The 22,704-nt window shown below is 38.1% G+C and overlaps 1 protein-coding gene across 4 annotated transcripts in view; it reads left to right on the top strand.

Moving 5' to 3' along the window:
• Window positions 1–18,357, top strand: part of vwa5b2.L (von Willebrand factor A domain containing 5B2 L homeolog) — a 28,447-nt gene extending 10,090 nt beyond the window's left edge. For all 4 annotated transcript variants that reach the window (XM_018263549.2, XM_018263547.2, XM_018263550.2 and 1 more), the window contains 17 exons: window positions 2,026–2,157; window positions 2,468–2,592; window positions 3,137–3,310; window positions 3,932–4,042; window positions 4,317–4,519; window positions 6,739–6,853; window positions 7,659–7,844; window positions 7,938–8,127; window positions 8,737–9,035; window positions 12,929–13,121; window positions 13,311–13,646; window positions 13,776–13,910; window positions 14,058–14,156; window positions 16,495–16,572; window positions 17,354–17,411; window positions 17,492–17,618; window positions 17,713–18,357. In XM_018263549.2, coding sequence (XP_018119038.1) covers window positions 2,026–2,157; window positions 2,468–2,592; window positions 3,137–3,310; window positions 3,932–4,042; window positions 4,317–4,519; window positions 6,739–6,853; window positions 7,659–7,844; window positions 7,938–8,127; window positions 8,737–9,035; window positions 12,929–13,121; window positions 13,311–13,646; window positions 13,776–13,910; window positions 14,058–14,156; window positions 16,495–16,572; window positions 17,354–17,411; window positions 17,492–17,618; window positions 17,713–18,321 — 3,170 coding nt within the window. In that variant the 3' untranslated portion in view covers window positions 18,322–18,357. The remainder of the gene's footprint in view (window positions 1–2,025; window positions 2,158–2,467; window positions 2,593–3,136; window positions 3,311–3,931; window positions 4,043–4,316; window positions 4,520–6,738; window positions 6,854–7,658; window positions 7,845–7,937; window positions 8,128–8,736; window positions 9,036–12,928; window positions 13,122–13,310; window positions 13,647–13,775; window positions 13,911–14,057; window positions 14,157–16,494; window positions 16,573–17,353; window positions 17,412–17,491; window positions 17,619–17,712) is intronic.
• The last annotated feature ends 4,347 nt before the right edge of the window (window positions 18,358–22,704 follow it).

The following is a 22,704-nucleotide window of genomic DNA, read 5'->3' as shown; positions in this document are numbered from 1 at the left end:
GATATCAATGGGTAACTGTCACTACTATTTGTTGTAAAATGCTGTCTTTGAAATAATGGCCAGAACATTATCTGATTTGTTATTTTTACTACTTTATTTAATCTGAATGGTTAGTGGCAGGTCGGAACATTGCAACAAACGATTGATTGTAGCACATAAGATATACCTGCATGTCTATGGCCATCTTAACACAGATTATAGATAGCTTTTTCCTTTGTAAATTTAGGGTCACACCTCCATGTAGAAAATGAATGGAGAGGAATGACCTTAACATAAGGGGCTCAAGAAGATAGATAAGAAAATTGAAATGGGGATAAAATGGTAATAGGCACTCATTCACCTAAACATTAGTTAACTATGGACATGTTAAACTGTTGTTTTCCTTTCCTCCCCTATTTTCCTCAAACACGCAGTTAATTTTATGTTTTTATGGTTTTTCTTCCAATTTCCTATATGACATATAGACCCTAAAAAGAAAATATTGCAGACACAATTTTTACAGGTACAAATAAGTTCTCAAGAACAAAATGCAATAAATCCACTAAATATATATATAAATATAAACAAGAAAAGTTGCACAGTGAGAACAGTGATCAATGTTCACTAGTCTTGCTGTGCATCAAATGTTGTAAGGGCAAAAACAAGCAACAACACATAACTGAAAATTGAATAAGATTGCTAAAAATGCTGTGATATGCACTCACGCTACCCACTCTATGCAATAGAATTTTTAAGGGGTAAATGTTGATACAGTAAATCCCACATTTCTCCAATATGACCCACATCCTGACTTTACTTGCACCCGCAAGAAGGGAAATTTGGTGCCCTGAGCTTTTGTAGCTTTTATTAACTTTCCATTTTGAACAATATCCATGTCAACCATTGAGCAGGGTAGCCTCTGACCTGGTTTTTCCTGTGTGAATAGAGTGTTTCTCAAAACACTGTAATTCTTCTAATTTTAGGGGCAGATTTATCAAGGGTCAAAGTAAATTCGAGGGAATTTTCGAAGTAAAAAAATTCGAAGTAATTTTCTGGATACTTCGACCATCGAATAGGATACTACGACTTCGAATTTACTTTGACTTCGTTTCGAAGTAAAAATCGTTCAACTATTCGACTATTTAATCTCTTTAAAAAAAACTTCGACTTCAATACTTCGCCAAATTAAACCTGCCGAAGTGCTATGTTAGCCTATGGGGACCTTCTACAGCATTTTTCTACGTTTTTGAAGTCGAAGTAAAAATCGTTCGATCTGTCCTTTGTCACCTTTATAACATAGCAAAATTACTAATTCCCAAATACTAAAAATCTCAACAAAGTCGGCATGAAAAGAATGGCTACTAGGGGCAGATTTATCAAGGGTCGAATTTCGAAGTTAACAATACTTCGAAATTCGACCATCGAATTAAAATACTTTGAATTCGGATATTGAATTCAAACTTTTTTTCATCGAATTTGGCTATTCTGCGATCGAAGTAAAATCGATCGAACGATTAAATCCTTTGAATCAAACGGTTCGACCGAATTTATCGTTCGATCGATTTTACTTCGATCGCAGAATAGCCAAATTCAATGAAAAAAAGTTTGAATTCGATATTCGAATTCGAAGTATTTTAATTCGATGGTCAAATTTCGAAGTATTGTTAACTTCGAAATTCGACCCTTGATAAATCTGCCCCTAGTAGCCATTCTTTTCATGCCGACTTTGTTGAGATTTTTAGTATTTGGGAATTAGTAATTTGCTATGTTATAAAGGTGACAAAGGACTGAACTGATAATGAAAGTTATCCTCAGCCTGAAAGACTAATTTGAGTTCAAGTTTTGGTAGTGATGCCAGGAGCAGCTCAGAAGTATGTTGTAAGCGACCACAGCTACTTTATAAGCCTCTGACAGTTTTTTAAAATGGTGAGAACAGCTACAATGTCACTGACTTGTTTGCAACTAAAGATTATATTTATCCTATATGTCCTTTATAAAAACACAAGACAACGTCTGTACTAATAAAATGGCTTATTCTATTTTTAGGAATAGAAAGTACATCTCATGCTCTCCGTGCTGATGCCAGTCCATTTGCTCTCTCAGCCTCGTCTGTTTGGATCAGTTTGGCAGAAGAACATGAATGTAACCGAGCTTTGGAGATAATCCTGCATCTTAGTGGTGAGACATTGGTACATCTGGTTTAAGGTGATGTGGTGAATGAGGTAAATAAGTGGTTAGAGGAATATATAAAATATGATTATGTTAAAAGGAGAAAGGACACAAAATAAAATGGTTTAATTTCATTAATGTATTTGAAGCCCTTTGGTTGACATATTTGGAGATTAGCAGTCTTTGGATGTGAGCATGGTAGGGGTGCATTTTTATTCCTGAGGGGGTTTTTATGATGGAACTTTTGATAGCACCACATTACCAGTTGTTCATGTGGTGTATGAGAGAATATGATATGGCACGATTTTTTTTATTTTAGAACCATACATTCCTCACTTATGTTTGGAAAAAGGCAGAAAAAGTTTTTCGCAATACAAAATGCAGATAAGAGAGCGAGGAGACTTCATAAGGGCAGTTAAGAAATCTAGTGACCCAGAAAGACAGGTAAGCATTAAAAATATCATCTTATTGATAAAAAATAATCATGATAATAATGAATGAGATCTGCCTGTCATTGACTACATACAGATTTCTGCCAGAAAATGAATGTGTTGTATTCCCTGTGTGCAAAGTGAAAAGCAGATCTTATGAATCCGTGGAACTACACGAACGAGATGTGTGTGGATTGACTTTGCCAGCAGAGAAAACACATGATCCATAAGCCTAGGGGGTCCAGTTTGAGTTCATAACTGATGCACAGTTTTCATATATTTGCCCAAAACAGATATTACCCAAGTAGGGAGTAAAAAAAAAACAGTAGTCCCAATCATTTTTAGATATGCCACCGGTAAACAAATGACAGCATCAGCTGACATTATATGGGACTGATATTTTGTTTGTGGATTTCCACAGTATGTTTGAGTCAAACCAAATTTGAACTGTAGTCTAGTGTAACCTATGCCTGGTTATGTATTTAATTGTATCTATAGTGTTTAAGTATGCAACCAATTTTGTGTGTTCCTATAACATACTTTCTGACTTGTCACAGGTCAGCTTTGTAAGGAGACGCTTCCACAAAGATCTCCATTTCACCCCAGTATTGATGTTGAACTTCTGCCCTGACCTTATGTCCCTCAGCTCATTAATCTCTGACCTCCCGACTATAACCAGAGAAATAATTTTCCTTGTGTATCACTCAGGAGAGCTTTCGCATAATTTTCGGGTAAGAAACATTTTTACAAATTCTAATTTGCAGAGAGTGCTGATGCTATTCTATCCATATAGAACACTCAACATTTTAAAGTGAAGCTGAATTTCGAAATAAACTTTAATGCATGGATGCACAGAACCCACAATTTTAGGAGTCCCATAAATACTTAATGTACAAATGCAAGTCTGAACAAAATCCTAAGTTTAATTTGCATATCTAAAATATCTAAATCAAAGTTGTAGAAAACCACAAAAAAATGACATGATAATTTTAAAAAGTTATTTTTTTTTTAAAAAAAAAATGGCTTGCTTCTTTCAAGTCCCAAGTAGAATCTGGTATTTGGTGGATCCCTACTTTTATGTCACAGTTCTATATATGCTATAACATGCTCCAAACTGGAACTTAAAATGCTATGTGGTTTCTACATTTGTAATACTGTTAAACATAGATCATGCTGACTGTAAGGTTAGGGTTTTTTGTTCTGATTTTTTCTGACTTTTTCTTTCAGGTCCTGTCTTAACTTCCATGCAAACTTTTTTTTATAAATACCTGGGTCAATGAGCCAAGCAACAATGTACTCATCTTGTTTTTCTATATTCGTTTTTTTTCTCCCTTTTGCTCAACCTGCTGTAGGATGCCCTCTTACTGGCTGTTAGGAGTTTACCCGCACGTACTTTGCTGAATCTGGGAAGTGGCACATGTGACAGCATAACCCTGTTCCAGACCAGCAGGCAGTGTAGCAATGTGAGTGGGTGGCAGGGTTTAGGGAGGAGCTTCAAGGGATTCTGGGTACTCTGCTCTACTGACTGCAAAGGACTCGGGGGACTTGGTGAGCTTTTTCAGTACTGATCATTTAGCACATTGGACAGCTTTTTATCTAATATCTCTTATATTTTTAAACCTTTAGCCATAATTACTAAATTATCTTATTTTTAATATTTCTTCCATAATGAGGTGGAGGAAATACCATGTCTATGATTATAATCAATGTATCAGATAAGTATTTCTTGCTTTATAGGAGTCATTGGAGGCAGCTTGTGATCATATCAAGAATGGACAACTCAGCTGTAGTTCCAGTAACTTGGTGACAGTGCTGGGCCATATCCTGACCCTTCCAGTGCATCGTGGGTACCCACGCCAGCTCTTTCTCTTTACTGACACATCTCCTAGGTGTCCTGGAAGAGTCATTGAGCTTTTGACTTACCATGCAAAGACTACAAGGTTAGAGTTTTTGTAGAGCACTGTATTTTGCGGTGTATCTAGTTGTTATCCCTGTTATTCCAGGAGGAATCATAAAGGTAATAATTTATTAGACATACAGCTGCCACTTGGGTAAATTGACTATTTGAAATAATGAAATAACTCTTACAGGAATAAAGCAAAACAATGTGGTCTTTACACATAGAGCTGAGAGAAGTAGTAGTTCACTGCTCAGAGCTTTACAAAGTTAATAATATGTTTTTATATTTATTAAGAAGCTGGCTCTGTAAAAACCAAGTCTAGTTCTGAAAATATTGCCTAATTAATTTCTTTACATAGCCCTTATGGGGATCTCTGGGGTGTACTTTATTACAAATACCTCTCATATTTAGTCCCAGGAAATATTTTATTGGACAAATGACAATCTGTACTGATGCTAAAGTTCAATTAATCACTGCAAAAGTACAGTATGTCTCTGGAGCCTAGTGTGTAACCGGACAATACTATTTATATATGGTATAGTTCCCCCCCTAAAATGACTGGGTCTGTTTTTACCTACTGTAGTCCTGGATGTTTGTCCTACCAATTTTGACAAACCTGGCCTATTATGATGCACACAAAATTAGACAAATACAAGATATATATGGGAATATGTAATAAAAGTCATTAATGTAAAAAATATGGGCAGTGTTTAAAACCATACCTCTGTGTGAATTATTTTTCCTTGCATGAATTTATTATAGCTTTTGTGAGCCCAGTAAATATTGCAAACTTTATAGTTTGCAGCAGTACACCGAGTATGTGACAAAAGTTCTTACTAAAAAAAGTATTATTTATGCAATATGTTTTTCTGTTTATAACCTTTAAATAATTTTCGTTATACCTGATTTAGTATATGTGTGACCTGGTGAGGACATGAAGTCAATATGCAGAGGATTAGGAAAGCCATACAATGAATGTGTACAGTTGTCAAGCGCAGTATGATTTTGTAGGAGGTCAATTGAAATAGAGAGAGGAAAGAACTTCACTTTCATTACCTTTTGCTCTTATTAGAAATGGAAAAGTAATTTCTCTGCAATGAATCAGGAGAACTAGGAGAAGAGTGCAACTAAAGCCTAACAATTTGTAAAAAGCAACCAGGGACTGATGTATAGTCATTTGGATGATACATCAATTATATATCATCCTCAACACCTTTTGTGGCATGGGTAATCTATAACTCGACATCCTAAATGTAGAGAAAGAACCTGTATACTCTTGGCTTCAGGCCCGGACTGGCAATATGTGGGTTCTGGCAAATGCCAGAGGGACTGCTATAAGGTGCCATAGAAAGTCAGTATTTAGTGGGCTGGTGTGGCTCTATGTACCTGAAATGCCAGGGCCTATTTTAATTCTCAGTCTGGACCTGCTTGGCTTGTCCACAAATATACTGCTTTTGAAATTAAGTGATGACTTATATACAAGACAAAGTGATAGCTCTAGTAATGGACTAGTTCTGAACTAGTTCTCTGGAGGGTCAGTTGAGATGAGTAAAGCCAACATACCTCATTGATCTAACATATATGACATGTGAATGCCCTAAGAAATATGATGATATATAGGTGGATTGAATAGCTTCTACCTCATAATTATCTGTATTTAATGCAATACAATACTGCAGCCTGCAAATAGTACACTTTGTGAACGATTCCTTTATCTGAAATGACTGCATACTGTAAATGAGTGACCTCAGTACATCTACATTCCTGTTTACTGACTGTAATTATAACTGTACCTGTGATGGTGTAAACCTTCCCCTAGTCCCCTTTTATAAAAGAAAAATAAAAACTGTAAAGAGACCACATAATCTTTGATTCCTAAAGTTTACAGGAAAAAAAAGAAACCTTTTATAATTCATATATGAAAAATGTTTGAACATTTTTGCTGCACTGGTAAAGTGGTGCAGAACTTGCTGACACTATGTTAAAATGATGATGATGTTGGCAACAATGATTAATACACAGTTGTACTATAAAACTTTAGATTTCTCTCTTCCTCAGTGCTGGCAAGTAAAGCATAATCACACTGCATGAAGTACTGAATTTAGAGTTTCATTTTTCTTCATTCCAGCCAGTGTGTACCTGAGGGTTTAGTGGAGATATAAATGCTTATGGAGTATACACTGGAGCGAAAAGGGGAAAAATGAAATGAATATTATTTCATTCATTCAGGAGTTATGTTTCTGCCTCTTGGATCTGCAGGGTGTTTGGGTTTGGTCTTGATGTCAGAGCTGGCCACAGATTTCTTGAAGAAGCAGCCAGAGTAAGCAGTGGTACCGTGGAGCTGCTAGGTGAGGGGGAAAGATTGCAGCCCAAGGTAATTTTCCTGTGCTTCTTCTTACTTTAAATCAAACAAGGTAAAGTTGTGCTCACCACTAATTTTTAAAACCATTAAGTGGGGTGCAATGAGGTTGTGACCACAAAATCCACATATACAAATACAAGAGTTCCTCTGCATGCTGCACCCATTATCAATATATTTAGGACATTGAGGCATTTTGTGCATACTGCTACTAAAAAATGTCTTACCCTTTAAACAAAACAGGGATTGTTTGTCCATATATTGCAATATATTCAAGCTGGCCAACTACGTCAAAATCATCCCATATCTGGCCAGTTCTATGCTCAATTTTATCTGATTCATTAAGAATTCTATTGCTTCATTATACATTTTACATTATACATTTTACACAGGGACTAACTTACTTGCAACTTACTTGCTGCTTTCAAGATTAAAACTCCCAAACATGGTTTGCCTTTTATTGGCCACCACTGGGATCACCTGACTTTAGCTGGAAAGGGTGGGAGCTACAACATGAAGCTGGCTGTATAAACTATAACAAACAAGGGGAAGTTGTGCTCACCACAAATTTTTAAAACCATTTATGTGGGGGTGCAATGAGGTTGTGACCACAAAATACATATAGACAAATACAAGAGGTCCTCTGCACTCACCCATTATCAATATATTTAGGACACCGAGACAAATATTGATAATAGATTGAGTGCAGAGGACCTCTTGTATTTGTCTCCTTGCACTATAACAATACTACTTACTCTCTGATGAATATTTTGTAGTTTGTCTGACTCCGTTAAAGAACTTCTTTTTGTTTTTGTTTTAGCTTATTAAATCATTAAAGAAGGCACTGGAGCCGGCTCTTAGCGATATCACTATAGATTGGTACATGCCTGATACTATGGAGGCACTGCTGACACCTAATGAAATTGCTCCACTCTACCCTGGGGGCTCTCTTATTAGCTACTGTGCTTTGTATCACACAGCCAGCTTCCGTGGCAAGAGGGATATGGTGAGGTTATAGTTTTAATGGGTTGTATTTTCTGTGTTGCCAATATCTGGGAATATCTGATACTTTTTCCTTACATGTGCTTTTTTGTTTTAGAGAAAGAGTGTCAGGTGTGGCTCTTTTAGCTCAGTCTTTGAGTCCCAGGAAGATTCTCAGGTCCCGGAGAGCACAGAAACAAGTTGTTTAAATCCACCCACAGGGGCTGATGATATGGGTCGTGCCCTACAGGAAATTTCCCATGAGATATCTATGGAGTTTTCAGCATGCAGTGAAAAGCCAGAAATAAGTTAGTAGGAATTGTTCGTAACAATTATAAGCATGTGTTTTTCTATTTCTGCTAACAGTGCTGTGTGTCTAAAAACCTTCTGCACTAAAACATTTGTATTTTTAGGTAAATTTTTTAGTTCTTAATTTGCACAGCAGATAACAAGCTGTGTATAATACAATGCTTTTAGTTAAACGGGTCAAAAAGCAGGCTAGCCTTAAGTTCCTTGTAACTTTCAGCTGAGCTGCTATAATCACATTACAATAAACAAGAAGACTAATGTCTTGGAAGATACTATACGTTTATGCCATGATAGGTATTCCTCTTAGCTATGTATAGTTCTAATGGAAAATCTAAAGGTGTAGATTTCCCGGTAGTGTTATTCAAGTGCCTGTCTGAGAGTTTCACAATTACTGAACAGACTGTAATCTCTTCAACACTTAATACAGTAGAACCCCCATTTTACGTTTTTCAGGGGACCAGAAAAAAATGGTGTAAAATCAGGGAAATGTATTATGCATATTATATAAGTGGGACCACAAAAAAACTATGTAAACTAAGGGAAAACTTTAAATCAGGGGATGTAAAATTGAGATTTCACTGTATTGTGCTTTAATTTCATTTGATTAGGTGAAGATTCTTTCAGTGACATCAGGAAACGCATTGTGCGTTCATCATATGTAAAGGATCAGTATGTGCTCACTCATTGCTCTGTTAGTACTGAGCCAACTCATGCCCAGACTCACCCCTCCATTAGCAGTGATCCCACTTATGCCCCCACTCACGGCTCTACTAGCAGTGAATCTGTGGGATCCCATGATGCCAATGGAAATTGCAGTTCAGCTATGAACTCACAACAAGGCCAGAAGTCTGTGTCCCAGATGGCGGGAATACATGCACCTATCAGAGATCTTGCTTCTTTCAGTAAGGTAAGATTCATATTATTTCAGCACCATCTGCTCATTAGTTTACAACTTTCATGTACCGTCCTGATTATAAGAAATTTTAAGCTTGTATGTATGTGGCTAAAATGGATTTGTCAAACAATGCTGATGTAGCTTTGATTTTTTTTTACTACAATATATTCATTTTTTTTCCAAATATGTGGTTTGGAAAGGGGCCTTGATGTCAGTGTAATGGTGTTAAACTCCTAAAATAGAGAGTTTGTTTTTCAATATGTTAATGATGGACTTGGTCTAAGCAACATTTTCATTACCTTCATTATTTATTTTGCTTTTTTTTTAACTTATTTCCAATTCTGCAGCATCTGTGACTAGGCAGTGGTATAACTAGACCCCCCCCCCCCACAGACAAACATAGTGCTCCCATGTGAATGCTTACCTCCCACAGAAAAACAGTGGTGAGATGTGAAGACTTTGTTGCCATGCCCACTTTGCGACCACACTCCAAAATACATTTTACACAAAAGGAACTTTTTAACAATGTTTTTAGTGGCAGCATAAGAAGTACAAAGTTTAAGAATACGGACACAGTTTTATCACATATTGTTGCCCTATGTATTCCATGACATACTTTGGTACCTGCAGTTTATGACCGTAAGATCACTGCAGATATGGCCAGTGAGAACTCCATTAACCACAGACATGTCAGTAAGACCACTGTATAAATAAATAGATTGAAAGTTTTACCTCACCCAGGCAAAATATCACAAACTTTTCTTCTTTCCCAGTGCTGCTTGTCTCTCTCTGCATCCTTTGAGTTAGTGATGGGTGGGTTCGGCCTGAAATTTGAGTGACCATTGAAGTTTGGTTTGGGTGCAGGTCAAACTGGGGAAATACACTCCTTCTCTGCTCTCGAAGATTCCCCTCTTAGAACCACAGGTGTGCCCAAAAATAGAATACAGAGCAGGAAGACGCAGATATGGGCTGGTTGCAGGTTTAAGTTTTGTGAGTTGAGTGTTTCCTGACCCGTACTTCACTACTCTGCCTAGTGCCTAGCTGAGCGCATGCCATTTTTTATTTTTTCCAGCAATGATTCTGAACCAGGGAGCAGCAAGAAGTTTAAGGTAGCAGGTGAACTCATGCTTCGACCCATATGGTGGTGGAGAAACTGTAGGTCCCAGAACCCCTGCACTATGGGGTCTGTGTTTGTTGGCCTTATTTATGCCAGTATTACTAGGGGACTTCAGATATAGGTACCCTCCACTGGGATATGCGTCGTGCACAAGCTTCATGTCACGCATTTGGTATTCCTGGCAGGCCTAGGCAAACAAAAACAGATTTACAGTAAGGTCTTATTTTTTATTACTTGTTTTCTTTTTCAGACCCTTTACTATTTCCTTTCTCTTATAAAGTCAAAACCACTCTCTGGTTGATTGGGTGAATAACCCCTAACATCCAATAACAGTTTACATTTAAAGCATGGGAACTGCAGAACAATATCATAAAAAAACAACAAAAACAAACAAATAATGCTAATTGCAACTTGTCTTACAATTAGCTGTTTATATTTCAACAAAAAGTCCTTCATGTCCCAGGAACATCTGAGTACTGGGGTGTTTTCTGAACAAAGAGTTTTAGTGAAGCAGTATTCAGTTGTATGAAATTAAATCAAATGTGAAAAACTGGTGGTGCAAAAATTTGGGTACCCTTGTAATTTTGCTAATTTGAATGCATGTAACTGCTCGATACTGATTACTGGCAAAACAAATTTGGTTGGATTAGCTTGTTAAGCCTTGAACTTCATAAGCAGGTGTGTCCAATCATGAGAAATGTTATTTAAGGTGGCCAATTGCAAGTTGTGCTTCTGTTTGACTCTCCTCTGAAGAGTGGCAGCATGGGATCCTCAAAGCAACTCTCAAAAGATATGAAAACAAAGATTGTTCAATATCATGGTTTAGAGGAAGGCTACAAAAAGCTACAGTATCTGAGGTTTAAACTGTCAGTTTCAACTGTAAGGAATGTAATCAGGAAATGGATGCCACAGGCACAGTTGCTGTAAAACCCAGGTCTGGCAGGCCAAGAAAAATACAGTAGTGGCATATGCGGAGGATTGGGTGAATGGTTACAGACAACCCAAAGATCACCTCCAAAGACCTGCAAGAACATCTTGCTGCAGAAGGTGAATCTGTACATTGTTCTACAATTCAGTGCAATTTGCACAAAGAACGTCTGTATGGCAGGGTGATGAGAAAGAAGCCCTTTCTGCACTCACGCCACAAACAGAGCCGCTTGTACAGTATGCAAAAGCTCTTTTAGACAAGCCACAGTCATTTTGGAACAAAGTGCTTTGGACTGATGAGACAAAAATTTAGTTATCTGATCATAACACAAAGCGATTTGCATGGCGGACGAAGAACACCTCATTCCAAGAAAAACACCTGCTACCTACTGTCAAATTTGGTGGAGGTTCCATCATGCTGTGGGGCTGTGTGACTAGTTCAGGGACTGGGGCCCTTGTTAAAGTCGGGGGTCGGATGAATTCAACCCAATTTCAACAAATTCTTCAGGATAATGTTCAATCATCAGTCACAAAGTTGAAGTTTAGCAGGGGTTGGATATTCCAACAAGGCAATGACCCTAAACACACATTTATGCAGAAGGAGAAGTACAATATTCTGGAATGGCCGTCACAGTCCCCTGACTTAAATATCATCGAAAATCTATGGGATGATTTGAACCAGACTGTCCATGCTCGGCAGCCATCAAATTTAACTGAACTGGAGAGCTTTTGTATGGACAAATGGTCAAAAATACCGCCATCCAGAATCCAGACACTCATCAAAGGCTATAGGACGAGTCTTGAGGCTGTTACATTTGCAAAAGGAGGCTCAACTAAGTATTGATATAATATCTCTGTTGGGGTGCCCAAATTTATGCACCTGTCTAATTTTTTTTATGATGCATATTGCATATTTTCTGTTAATCCAATAAACTTTATGTCACTGCTGAAATACTACTGTTTCCATAAGGCATGTTATATATTAAAAGGAAGTTGCTACTTTAAAAGCTCAGCCAATGATAAAACAAACTCCAATGAATTAAGAAGGGTTCCCAAACTTTTTCATATGACAGTATTAATATAAATTACATTTTTAAGAAAATAATCCCATAATTATTCAAAGGGTATCCCATTTTATTATAAAGCAATTTAGTACTTTATTCAAATAGTAATAGTGCTTTTTTCTGTTACATTAGAGCTTCAGCGTTCATACACCCATATATGTTATAAAATCTGTGCTTCCGTTTATGCTGTCCCAGCTAATTTCTCTTTGAATCTAAGGGCACTGGCACATATGGTGATTTGTTGCCCATGATAAATTGCTGGTTAGATAACAAACCCTTGCAAAATACCTTGTCATCAGAACTGTTGCATTTACTTAATGGGAATAGTGGTACAGATTTATAAAATTCCAATACACTGAAATCAAAACCAAACTGGAAAATGCTTAGGAGCAAAATGCTCTGAATAACCTTATGTATTTTACCCTTAGTGATCCGCAACCAGTTACTCACGAGCAACGTGCTGTTTACCGACCCATTGGCTCCCAGTGAGTGAATAAGCGAGTGCTTATTTTTGAATTCCTGGCTTGAAGGCAAGCTTTAGTTGCAAATAAAAACATGTGCACTGCCAAACAGAGCCTACTATAGGCTGCCACTCCACACAGGAGCTACTAATAACCAATTACAGCCCATATTTGGAACTTTTTGCATGCTTTGGTGCTCTCCAACATTTTTATACATTTGAATGTGGCTCATGGGTAAAAAAGGTTGGGGAACCTTGCCTTAGACTAACGAAATTAATCGTTTATAATATTAAGAAAAGTGAGCTGCTGTTAATATAAATTGTTTTTTTTTCTAAGGCACCAGGAACTCAAAGCTCTGAAGAACTAGTGAAAAGGAAAGCACTGATGCAGGCCACCATGTCTGGCCGCAGTTTCTCTTCTCCCCATGGTGAACTGGATATGCTGCGGCTGCGTTCTGTCTTGGACAAGGTTTCTCAAAGCAAGGAGCCGGATAAGCGCTGCACACGTGGGGAAAGCTTAATGGATTCCTGTAAGGGAGGGTCCTTCCTGGGAAAACAATAGTTGAACAGGAGTTTTGTGTGCTTGCCAGAGAGATGCTTTTGATGCCACCTGGGAGTTCTTTTATAATGCCTCAGTATTAGATTCTTATATTTTTGCAGTACTTTAATGGATCAAAAGATCTGTGCTAATTTCATATTTATCCCTTTTTTAACTACAGGTCAATTCCACACCCCCTCCAATTTGGACTGGGACATGTTGGTTGATGCTCAGTATCTGTTTTCTGCTTCTCCTGCTGCAGAAGAGAACAGTGTAATATCCAAGGCAAGCACTGACTCTGTGTGGCAGTGCAGGGCTGTGATCCGTGGCCTTTTAGGAAACAAGAGCCACTCTTGGGAGGCCTCAATAAGTCTGCAGTCATTACTGCACTCTACTGATGAGGAATCTGAAGGTTCTAATATGGTGGATTCTGAATTTGATTTGCATCATCTGGCTGCACAGTCTGTCATTAAAGATAATGAGGATACAGCATGGCGGGTGTGTGACATTGAACATGGTAAGAAGGCTATGAAATATGATGGTTAGTGTCATAGTATTAAGCTATGAACATAAACCTTTACATGATTATATGACATACAAGTTGTAACACATACCACCAATGTTTCATATTTTCCTTTAAAATTAGGGTCCTCTCGTAGGTATCGTCTGAAAGCCATACAGACCAGCAAATCATGCTCTCAAATTTCCACATTTACTAGTCACATGCCTGTGGATCTTGCTTCCCATGATGTTATTTCAGAGCACATAAAAGTATGCAGAGGTAAGGAGGCTGAGAACACTGGCCTTAGAAACAAGGCAGGGCAGTTAAATGCAGACTGTTATGCTTAATTTAAGAACCAGTGATGGGCTTGGAACCATGTCCAAACAAATAGACACAGATTTTACAGCAGTGAGTTTTTCTCCATAGGTTGGCGAAATAATAGAATCGATAGCACAAACCTGGCTAATTTGCATAAAAGAGAACACAGAAGCTCAGAAAACATGGATGAACTATTTATGGCTTCAGGTAAAGTGTAATCAGAGGCAAGTTATTTACTAATTTACATGTGTTTGTGAAGGTACATTATTTATTGTAATCTACTGATATATATACTATATATATATATATATATATATATATATATATATATATATATATATATATATATATATATATATATATATAAGGGATGCAACGAATCTACTATTTTGGATTTGTCTAAATACCGAACTGAATCTGAATTTGCATATGCAAATTAGGGGTGGGAAGGGGAAAACATTTTTTACTTCTTTGTTTTGTCACAAAAAGTCACACAATTTCCCTCCCCGCCCCCAAATTTGCATATGTAAATTAGGATTCGGTTCGGCCGGGCAAAAGGATTCCTGACCGAATCCCGAACCAAATCCTGGATTCAGTGCATCCCTAATATATATAGATAGACAAAAAAAACAAGTGATTGTAACGCACTCCCAAGAGAAATTAATAGCCACATTAATAGGCACATTTATTAAAAATCTAATTTAGAATTCATGTGAATTTTTTTAAACTCTATTGAATTTTATTTTCCTCGAAATTCGAATGGGTTATTTATTAAAAAATTACATTTCTAAAACTCAGACAAATATTTCCTACCCGAAAACTCAAATCAAATTCGATTCAAATTCAACTAAACTCAATTCTCAAAACTCAATTCTACGAAAAAACCTTGAATATCAGCTAATAGCTAAAAGCCTAAAAAGGTCACTGGACGTCTCCCATTGATTTATATATGAACTCGCCAGGTTTTAGGTGGCGAATAGTTGAATTTGTGTTTTTAAAGGGCCAGAGTATGTTAAATCTCAAATTCGAATTAAAACTTGTCTCCGTGTTTTGCTTTACTGCATCTAGATAATAATATGCCTTCTTTAATTCCTAAGACAAATTTTATCTCCCATGAGAGTAAATTATTGACTACTTTTTTTCTAGCTGCTTCTAGGAAAGTTTTATTTAATTTCTGGCTACAAATGAACCCCCATCACTATCGGACTCCATTTCTTATATGAACCAGCTTAGTTGGCAAGAAGCCTTAAAAACGAAAACTCAAGGAAGTATTTCCAAAGATTCTTTTAGGCAGATTTAGTCTCCTTATTTTAAAATATGTAACTCTACTACTGGTGATCAAATAAAGTGGCTTCTTCAATTGTAAGAAGATCTATTCAACATTTCAGATGATGAATGGGCTTTTTCTTTTTTTCTTTTATTACATTTACATCCACTTGTTTAGTTAATTTTTGTTAGTTCTTGTTAGTTTCTTGTATGGTATACATTTTTTACAATAACATGCCATTGTGTCGAACGTAACATATTTTCTTCATCTGCATAATATTTGCTGTCATATTGATTTTATTTGTTTAATGTGAAAATCAAATAAAATATTTAAAACAGTTGAAATGTTGACAAAAGATACATTGTTTCACTGATTTATAAGTCCTGTGAGTGCTCCATTTTTTTCATTTGGACATATGTGGATATATATATATATATATATATATATATATATATATATATATATATATATATATATATATATATATATATATATTGCTGCTTGAAATATTGTGAACCCTTTTAATGTAATATTTCTGCATAAAAATGACCTACAACATGATCTGTTTTTCACTTAAGTCCTAAAATCTAGATAATGAGAACCCAATTAAATATCCAGAAATAATATATTTATTGAGTAAATCAATGTTACATATGTGTGAGAGGCAAAAGTATGACTGTTGCCTCTGGCAGCAATAAGGGCAACTTACATTACAACATTCCCAGTAACTGTTTATCATTCCTACACATCAGTTTGGTGGAATTTTATCCCATTGCTCCTAAACAGAACAGCTTTCACTTGGGGATGAGAGTGGGTTTCCTCACATGAACTGTCCACTTCAAGATGTTAATTTACTGCTTCAGCCATTCTTTGGTAGATAGACTTGTATGTTTAGGGTCATTTGTCTTTCTGCATTAGTCACTTTCTCTTGAGCTGATATTTTTCTACAGAATTTGCTGCTACAAGTCATAGTTCAATAACTGCTAATTGCCCTGGTCCAAAGCCACCATTATAGCGCCACCACCATGTTTTTGCAGTTCTTATACTGGAATACAGTATTTGCCTTTTTTAAACATAATGCTTTTCATTCAAGCCAAAAGTCATGTACATAATTCAATCTCAGCTTGATAGGACTCTTTATTTAGGCAACCTTGAGACATTTGCTCAACTCAATTCTCTCTCTTTGTCTGTGTGTGTTGTATTTGCTATTCCAAAATCCATTTTTGCTTTTGTTCTAAGTTTTTCTCTAGTTTCTGCATTTCTTTCTATTTTCTTCAGATGATACTGCTGATTTCCCATCATCCCCACGGAGCCTAATCTCCAACAGTGGTTCGGAAAAAAAGAGCATTCAGGAAGGTAAGTTCATTGGTACCTTTAAAAATGCATTCCCTAAATTTCTATAAAGGATTGAGCTGGCTTTATACTTGCTTTTGCCAACAAACGACCAGATCTTTGACAGATTTGGTGCTGGGTCAGATTGGGCTGGTCTGATTGTTGACCATCTCCCAATGACAAAACCCTACTGTAGGCATAGTCTAATCCTGGCCTAGTATTTTGATATATCTGGATATTAGGCAGGCACCGGCTAATAAGCAGCCAATTTAGTCTGGAGAGACCGAGTCGGCAGCTTTTACATCATGTTTGTATTTGGGACAGGGGGTTGCAGAGGATAATGAAAACAGATTCAGGAGAGGAGTTTTAATAAATTTTTCCTAATCACTTGTAGGGCTAAAGTGGCCTTTAAGCCTTAAGGTAGCCATAGATTCACAGATAATATAGTACAAAACAAATTTTCATACGATATTCGGTGCGTGTATGATGGGAAAAGAGCCATCCAATATCGGCAGAAAACTTGGATATTGGTCTGCTCGTCAATCGGGCTGGACGGAAAATTTTGATCGGGTGCCTCTGAAGGCACCCAAACATCGGCCATTGTTAGTGCTGAATCGTTAGATACAGGTAGAATTCTATTGTTTCTACCTTTATATCTGACGATTCAGCTCTAAGCGTGTGTATTGAAACTAACGATCTATCCAGGGAAGGCCTTTACCAAGAAAGATTGTAATTGTTACGTCCATGCCCACCTTTTGACAGTTTGTGCACCTGTTGAAGAACTTATAATGTTCATGTATTTTAGGTCACCTTCTCAGTGCCTTTGGCTCTCAGAAACCATCAGATACATCACTGAGTTCCAGGTAAAAAGACACATACCATCTTTTCCTCTGGTACTGATGGTAAGATTTGCCTTTTAATGAACTTCTATCCCACGTCATAGGATCAGCAATGGAAAAAGAAAAATCCGAAGTATTTCTGGAAAACTTTCACCTCTCAAAACACCATGCCTAAGAGAGAGGGAGAAGGAGAAAAGCCAAGAGTTTGGGCTTCAAGATTATCTGCCATTGGTAAAGATGTGCTTTTGCCATTCCTTTTTTTGATGGGAGTGTTTATTATATAGTCACATATATATATATATATTGTTCTTATCCCATTCCACAGATCAGCTTGCAGTCCTCAGAAGGATATTTCACACTCAACAGCAATTTCTCCAGTGTAGTTAAAATTTCTCTTGAGCGCCTGCTGCGTGCCTCACCCTATAGCTGCCACCGAGGTAGCTTGAGTCCAGGGTCTGAACCAAGCCTTCTAGAGCAGGGGCAATTTCTTAAAGGAGGAATGGGAACCTACAAAGGTGGTTCCCAACCCCAGGTTCCCACTACACAAGGTCCATCCTTTATTCCTGTACATGCCACATCATGTCCTGAGGCACTGTGTCAGCAGGCAGACAGCGGACGTGGATCTGAAACAGACCCATGTGAAACATCCCCATGCCCTTCTGAGGTTTGCACGGACATGGACACTGACTTAGAGGGTTGGTCATGGGCCACTGCTGTGGCATTAGCATGGTTGGAACATTGTTCTGCAGGATTCTTCACTGAATGGGAGGTATTGGCAGCAAAAGCAGAGGTATGGTTGAGGGCACAGGTTCTGCCAGACGGGCTACAAATCTCTGCTTTAAAAGGAGCTGCCCGCCATCTTTTTCTACTGCTCCGTCACTGGGATGAAAATCTCAACCTGAATATGCTGTGCTACAAGCCAGGTGATGTCTGAATACAAACTTGTGCCAATAAAAGCTTTATATTATCATCCCGCATTTTTCTTCCTGTGTTATCAGGGGAACAGATGTAAAAGGGATGTGATGGAAAATGAATCTTGTAACCATAAATGTGGAAGTAAAGCATTAATCTGTTGAATATAGTTTTCAGCAATTAGAGACACTGTCCTTATTTATTAGGAAAAAAAAGACACAATCCCTCTCGCACAAAAAAATAAATAATTTTTATATGTACCATTTTTCCTTTCATTCTGCTTTAACAAGGTGTTTGGAACCACAAAACATTATGGCTTTCTGCAGGATGACTGTGACTCAGGAATAATCAGTCCTTTCTCTTGGAAGGTGTATGTGTTGTGGGCCGAGCCCGAGGGGCCTATGTCTCATCAGGTGGAACGCCAAATCACAGATGCAAAAGAATCGCTCCATGACACACATGGAGTGTGCCTGAGCTAAGTGCAGTGGAGGGAAATGGGTTCCAAGACAGTTCAATCAGACAAAGAATTAAAATCCTAAAAAGGAAGCAAGAATGAAATAGGATGAGATATTTTCTTAGATAAACCCATTACCCACATCGCCCTCTCCCCAGTGCATACTTAGCAAGTCCTGGTAGAACTCTTGTCCCAGTGCACCACAGGAGATATGGCAGGGAGTGAAAATACCAGACATAGAATTGTACAGAGAGCTACTAAACATCACTCCTAGAAAGTTACTGGAGAACAGCACAAAGATTATCTCTGGCATGGAGTCAAGGAAATGGCAGAACATGCTCTGTGAAATATTTGTGAAAAATCATTCCTATAAGTGACACGATTAATCGGATATGGGGGCAAATTTACTAAAGGGTGAACGTGGGTGAAAATTCACCAGCGTGACCTCATTTCGGTACTTGACCGATTTACTAACTGTCGCTTTGGTGTAACTTCGCTAGTGGAGATAGACTCTAGCGGTACTTTGATCCCTAACGCCATGGCGAATTTGTGCTCTGGCGAATGGACGTAACTACGCAAATTCACTAAGATGTGGATTTTACTGAACGTTACTACTTGCGCCAGACTTGCCTTCGCCACCTCAGACCAGGTGAAGTGCAATACAGTAGATAGGAGTTCCTAAAAAAATAGTTGAAAATTTTTCTAAGTCCCAAAAAACTGTGGCGTCTTTTCCTTTTTCAAGGTGATAGGCTGAAAAAGTTTTTTGGGGTAACCGGCTTCCCCCCCTACATTTCCTAACATATGGCACATAAACTATACACTGGGCTCATGTATAGGGCAATATAACAACTTTATTTTATTTTATTAAGGTTTCCTGGGCTTGTGTAGTGTAATGTATTTGCTGCAACATATACGTCCATTGAACATTAACTTCCCGCCGTATGTGAATTAGCCAAGGCTAGCACAACTTCGCCAGCGTTCCGCACCCTGGAGGCAACTTCGGATTTTAGTCAATTAGCATTGTGCTGGCGAATCTACGCCTGGCGAAGTGTTGCTCTGTGAGTGATGCTGTCGCTGGCGAATTTTCAGAGGTTAGTGAATTTGCCACATGGGGTCTGCTGTCTCAAAGGATACTATTTGTGGTTAGCCTGTTTGATGAAGGTTTACTCTGTGCTGGATCTTTTAGTAGTGCTAAGAGACTTTGTCCAGATCTGCTTAGAAATAAAAAAAAGAAAAAAGTGTTACATAAACTACTAGTACTGTCCACCTTTCTTTATGCAGATGGCTGACTACACATTATACAATATCTTCACAAGCCATATTATATAAAATGTATTCTAGAGAATGTGATGCTGTTTTGTTTGGGTGTGGGCCATAGAAATGCTACAGCCATTACAGTGTAAAGAGTTACTTTATTCTTCTCACCCGGGCCATCGGTGCACACAGAACAGTAGAAGGGCTGCAAAGTGAGCTGTGAGCAGAGCCAGGAGAAATGCTCGATGCTCAAACTCTGGAAGGAAACCCCAATTCACTGTCCACTGAAAGAGAAATTGCCTTCCAAAATCAAAGGAGCAGATAAGATAACAGGAGGGATTTTCCAGCAGGAATGGGAGGCCCAGTAACACCTACATAACAAGGAAAAAACATGACATAATATATATTTATTTTAAACAACACAATAAGACAGTAAACTGTTAAATACTGTATGAATTTTCATTATTGTTTTGTGTGCGGTTAATCTATTTTCTGGTCCAGCCACCATGTAGGATTTAGAAAGGTTTGGGGAGCGGCAGAACACAAAGGCGAATCAGAATGTTCAGATAATACTAAAATGCTTCGTCAGACAGAATCAGAGCTCAAAATTTCATGTGACTTTCATGTCACAGTTTGGAAGAATTATTTAGCCAAATCCAAAAATCCATGCATTTGTTGATATGTCAGTTAAACGTCCCCTTTAAGACCTACTCCACTGTGACACTAATTCCTAAAATTATACATTTTGACGTTCTCAGTATGGATGCACATAATCCAGGATTTGGTTTGGGATTCACCCAGGATTCTGCCTTTTTCAGCAGGATTCGGCTGAATTCTTCTGCCTGGTTGAACCAATTTTGAATTTGCATATGCTAATTAGGGGCGGGAAGGGAAATCACATGACTTTTTGTCACAAAACTAGGAAGTAGAAAATGTTTTCCCCTTCCCACCCCTAATTTGCATTTGCAAATTAGGATTTGGAATCTTTCGTGAAGGATTTGGGGGTTTCGGCCGAATCTAAAATAGTAGATTCAATGCATCCCTAGTTCTCAATGGACACGCTGGGTATATCTCCCTTTGGCAACAACAACAACCTCAAGCTTCAATTTTTTTTTTCCTTGGTGAATTTACTGGAATGTTTAAGGTCATTGTAATTGTCATGTTACATGGTCCACTTTGTTGAGTTTTAAGGGCAGATTTATTAGGTTCGAGTTGTGTTTTCCATGAAAATCTGAGTTTCCAAGGTTTTTTTTTTTTTTGGCCAAAACTCCCATTTTCAGGTTTTTTTTTTTGAGTTTTCTTAAATAAGATACCATTCGAGTTGTGAGTTCATTCAAGGTATAAAAAAACTTTCGATCTTTGATAAAAAAAAAAACCCTTAGGGTTAGTTCACACAGGGAGATTCGAGGAGATTCAGGGAGATTCTGTCTCCTGGCCCAAATCTCCTGCACTAAAGCACACGTGTTGCTGCGTTTTCCAAAGTTTCCTTGTGAGCAACTTCGGGCGACTTCTGAAAACGCAGTACCGCGTATGCTTTAGCGCAGGGGACTTTTCATTATAGTGGATGGGAAGACACGAGGAGGTAGTTCGGGGAGATTGTCGCCCAGAAGAAGAGGCGATTAGTTGCAAACACCAAAAACTGAAAGTGTGTCAAATTAACTAAAATATTGCACCGTTGCTCTGCACTGGTAAAACTAGCATGTTTGATTCAGTAAGACTACTATAGTTTATACAAACAACTGCTGTGTAGCCATGGGGGCAGCCATTCAAGCTGGAGAAAAGGCACAGGATACACAGCACATAATAGATAAGCCTGGTCCACTACAATGGTGTTTTAGCACTGTTATAACTTTAGAATAGCTGTTAAATACAATCCAAAATGAACTAAAGTATTGTTCTTAAATAATGAAGGAACTATTTTAAGGAGACACCGGCCTTTTATCCTTGTACAGCGTACTCGCTGGCTGTAGGAAGAACATTGTGCGTAACAGAACTGACGCTCATGGGCCGGCAACAGCCTGAGCAGCCAAAAATAGTTCCTTCAGTAATAATGACAAAAGCATTCCGTCCAGTGAGCGGTGTATATAAGTCTCTTTATTGTAACGGTATGGGGAGAATAAGCCGGCTAGAAGCTTCCGCCACTTCTTCTCTGCTGCTGTGATACTATAAGCGCATTCAACATTTCAGGAGCACGGAGATCCCCAGGAGAGCCTCGGACAGTGGCACTAGTGACACAGTAGTTGCCCTTGCCTAGGTTGCCGGGCTCCCAGGGGACGAAGCAGTCGTAAGCGAGAGGTTGCGGAGGATGGAGTTCTGCCAGGCGGAGAACTTCTCCCGGTAGTAGGGAAAGCGGTTGCTGATGAACTCACAGAGGCTTGGGGCTATGCAGGGTGGACATGATGAGCGCGATATACAAGTAGGGAGACTTCCCAGCTGCATGCTTCCTGTCGGTGAATAGCCAGGGAGGAGAAATCAAGCACCACAGGATGGATGGTCATCCTGTCGCCTTTTTTGCAGAGGAGCGGAAGTGGAGTTTCAGTGAGTTATTTCATAATAAAGACTTTGTGATTATAAAGTTTAATTTGACTTGGTGTTTTTTTTTTCGTTGTATACTAACGAATTTTTAAAAAAATGTTTTTGATGTTACTGTTCCTTTAAAAACAGAATTGCTTCTGCCATATCCTCCTTTATACAAGC

The sequence above is a fragment of the Xenopus laevis genome, chromosome 5L (assembly GCF_017654675.1).
Source record: "Xenopus laevis strain J_2021 chromosome 5L, Xenopus_laevis_v10.1, whole genome shotgun sequence".
In the NCBI taxonomy this organism is placed as follows: domain Eukaryota; kingdom Metazoa; phylum Chordata; class Amphibia; order Anura; family Pipidae; genus Xenopus; species Xenopus laevis.
The sequence above is the reverse complement of the archived record's forward strand: the minus strand, read 5'-3'. Positions and strand labels throughout refer to the sequence as shown.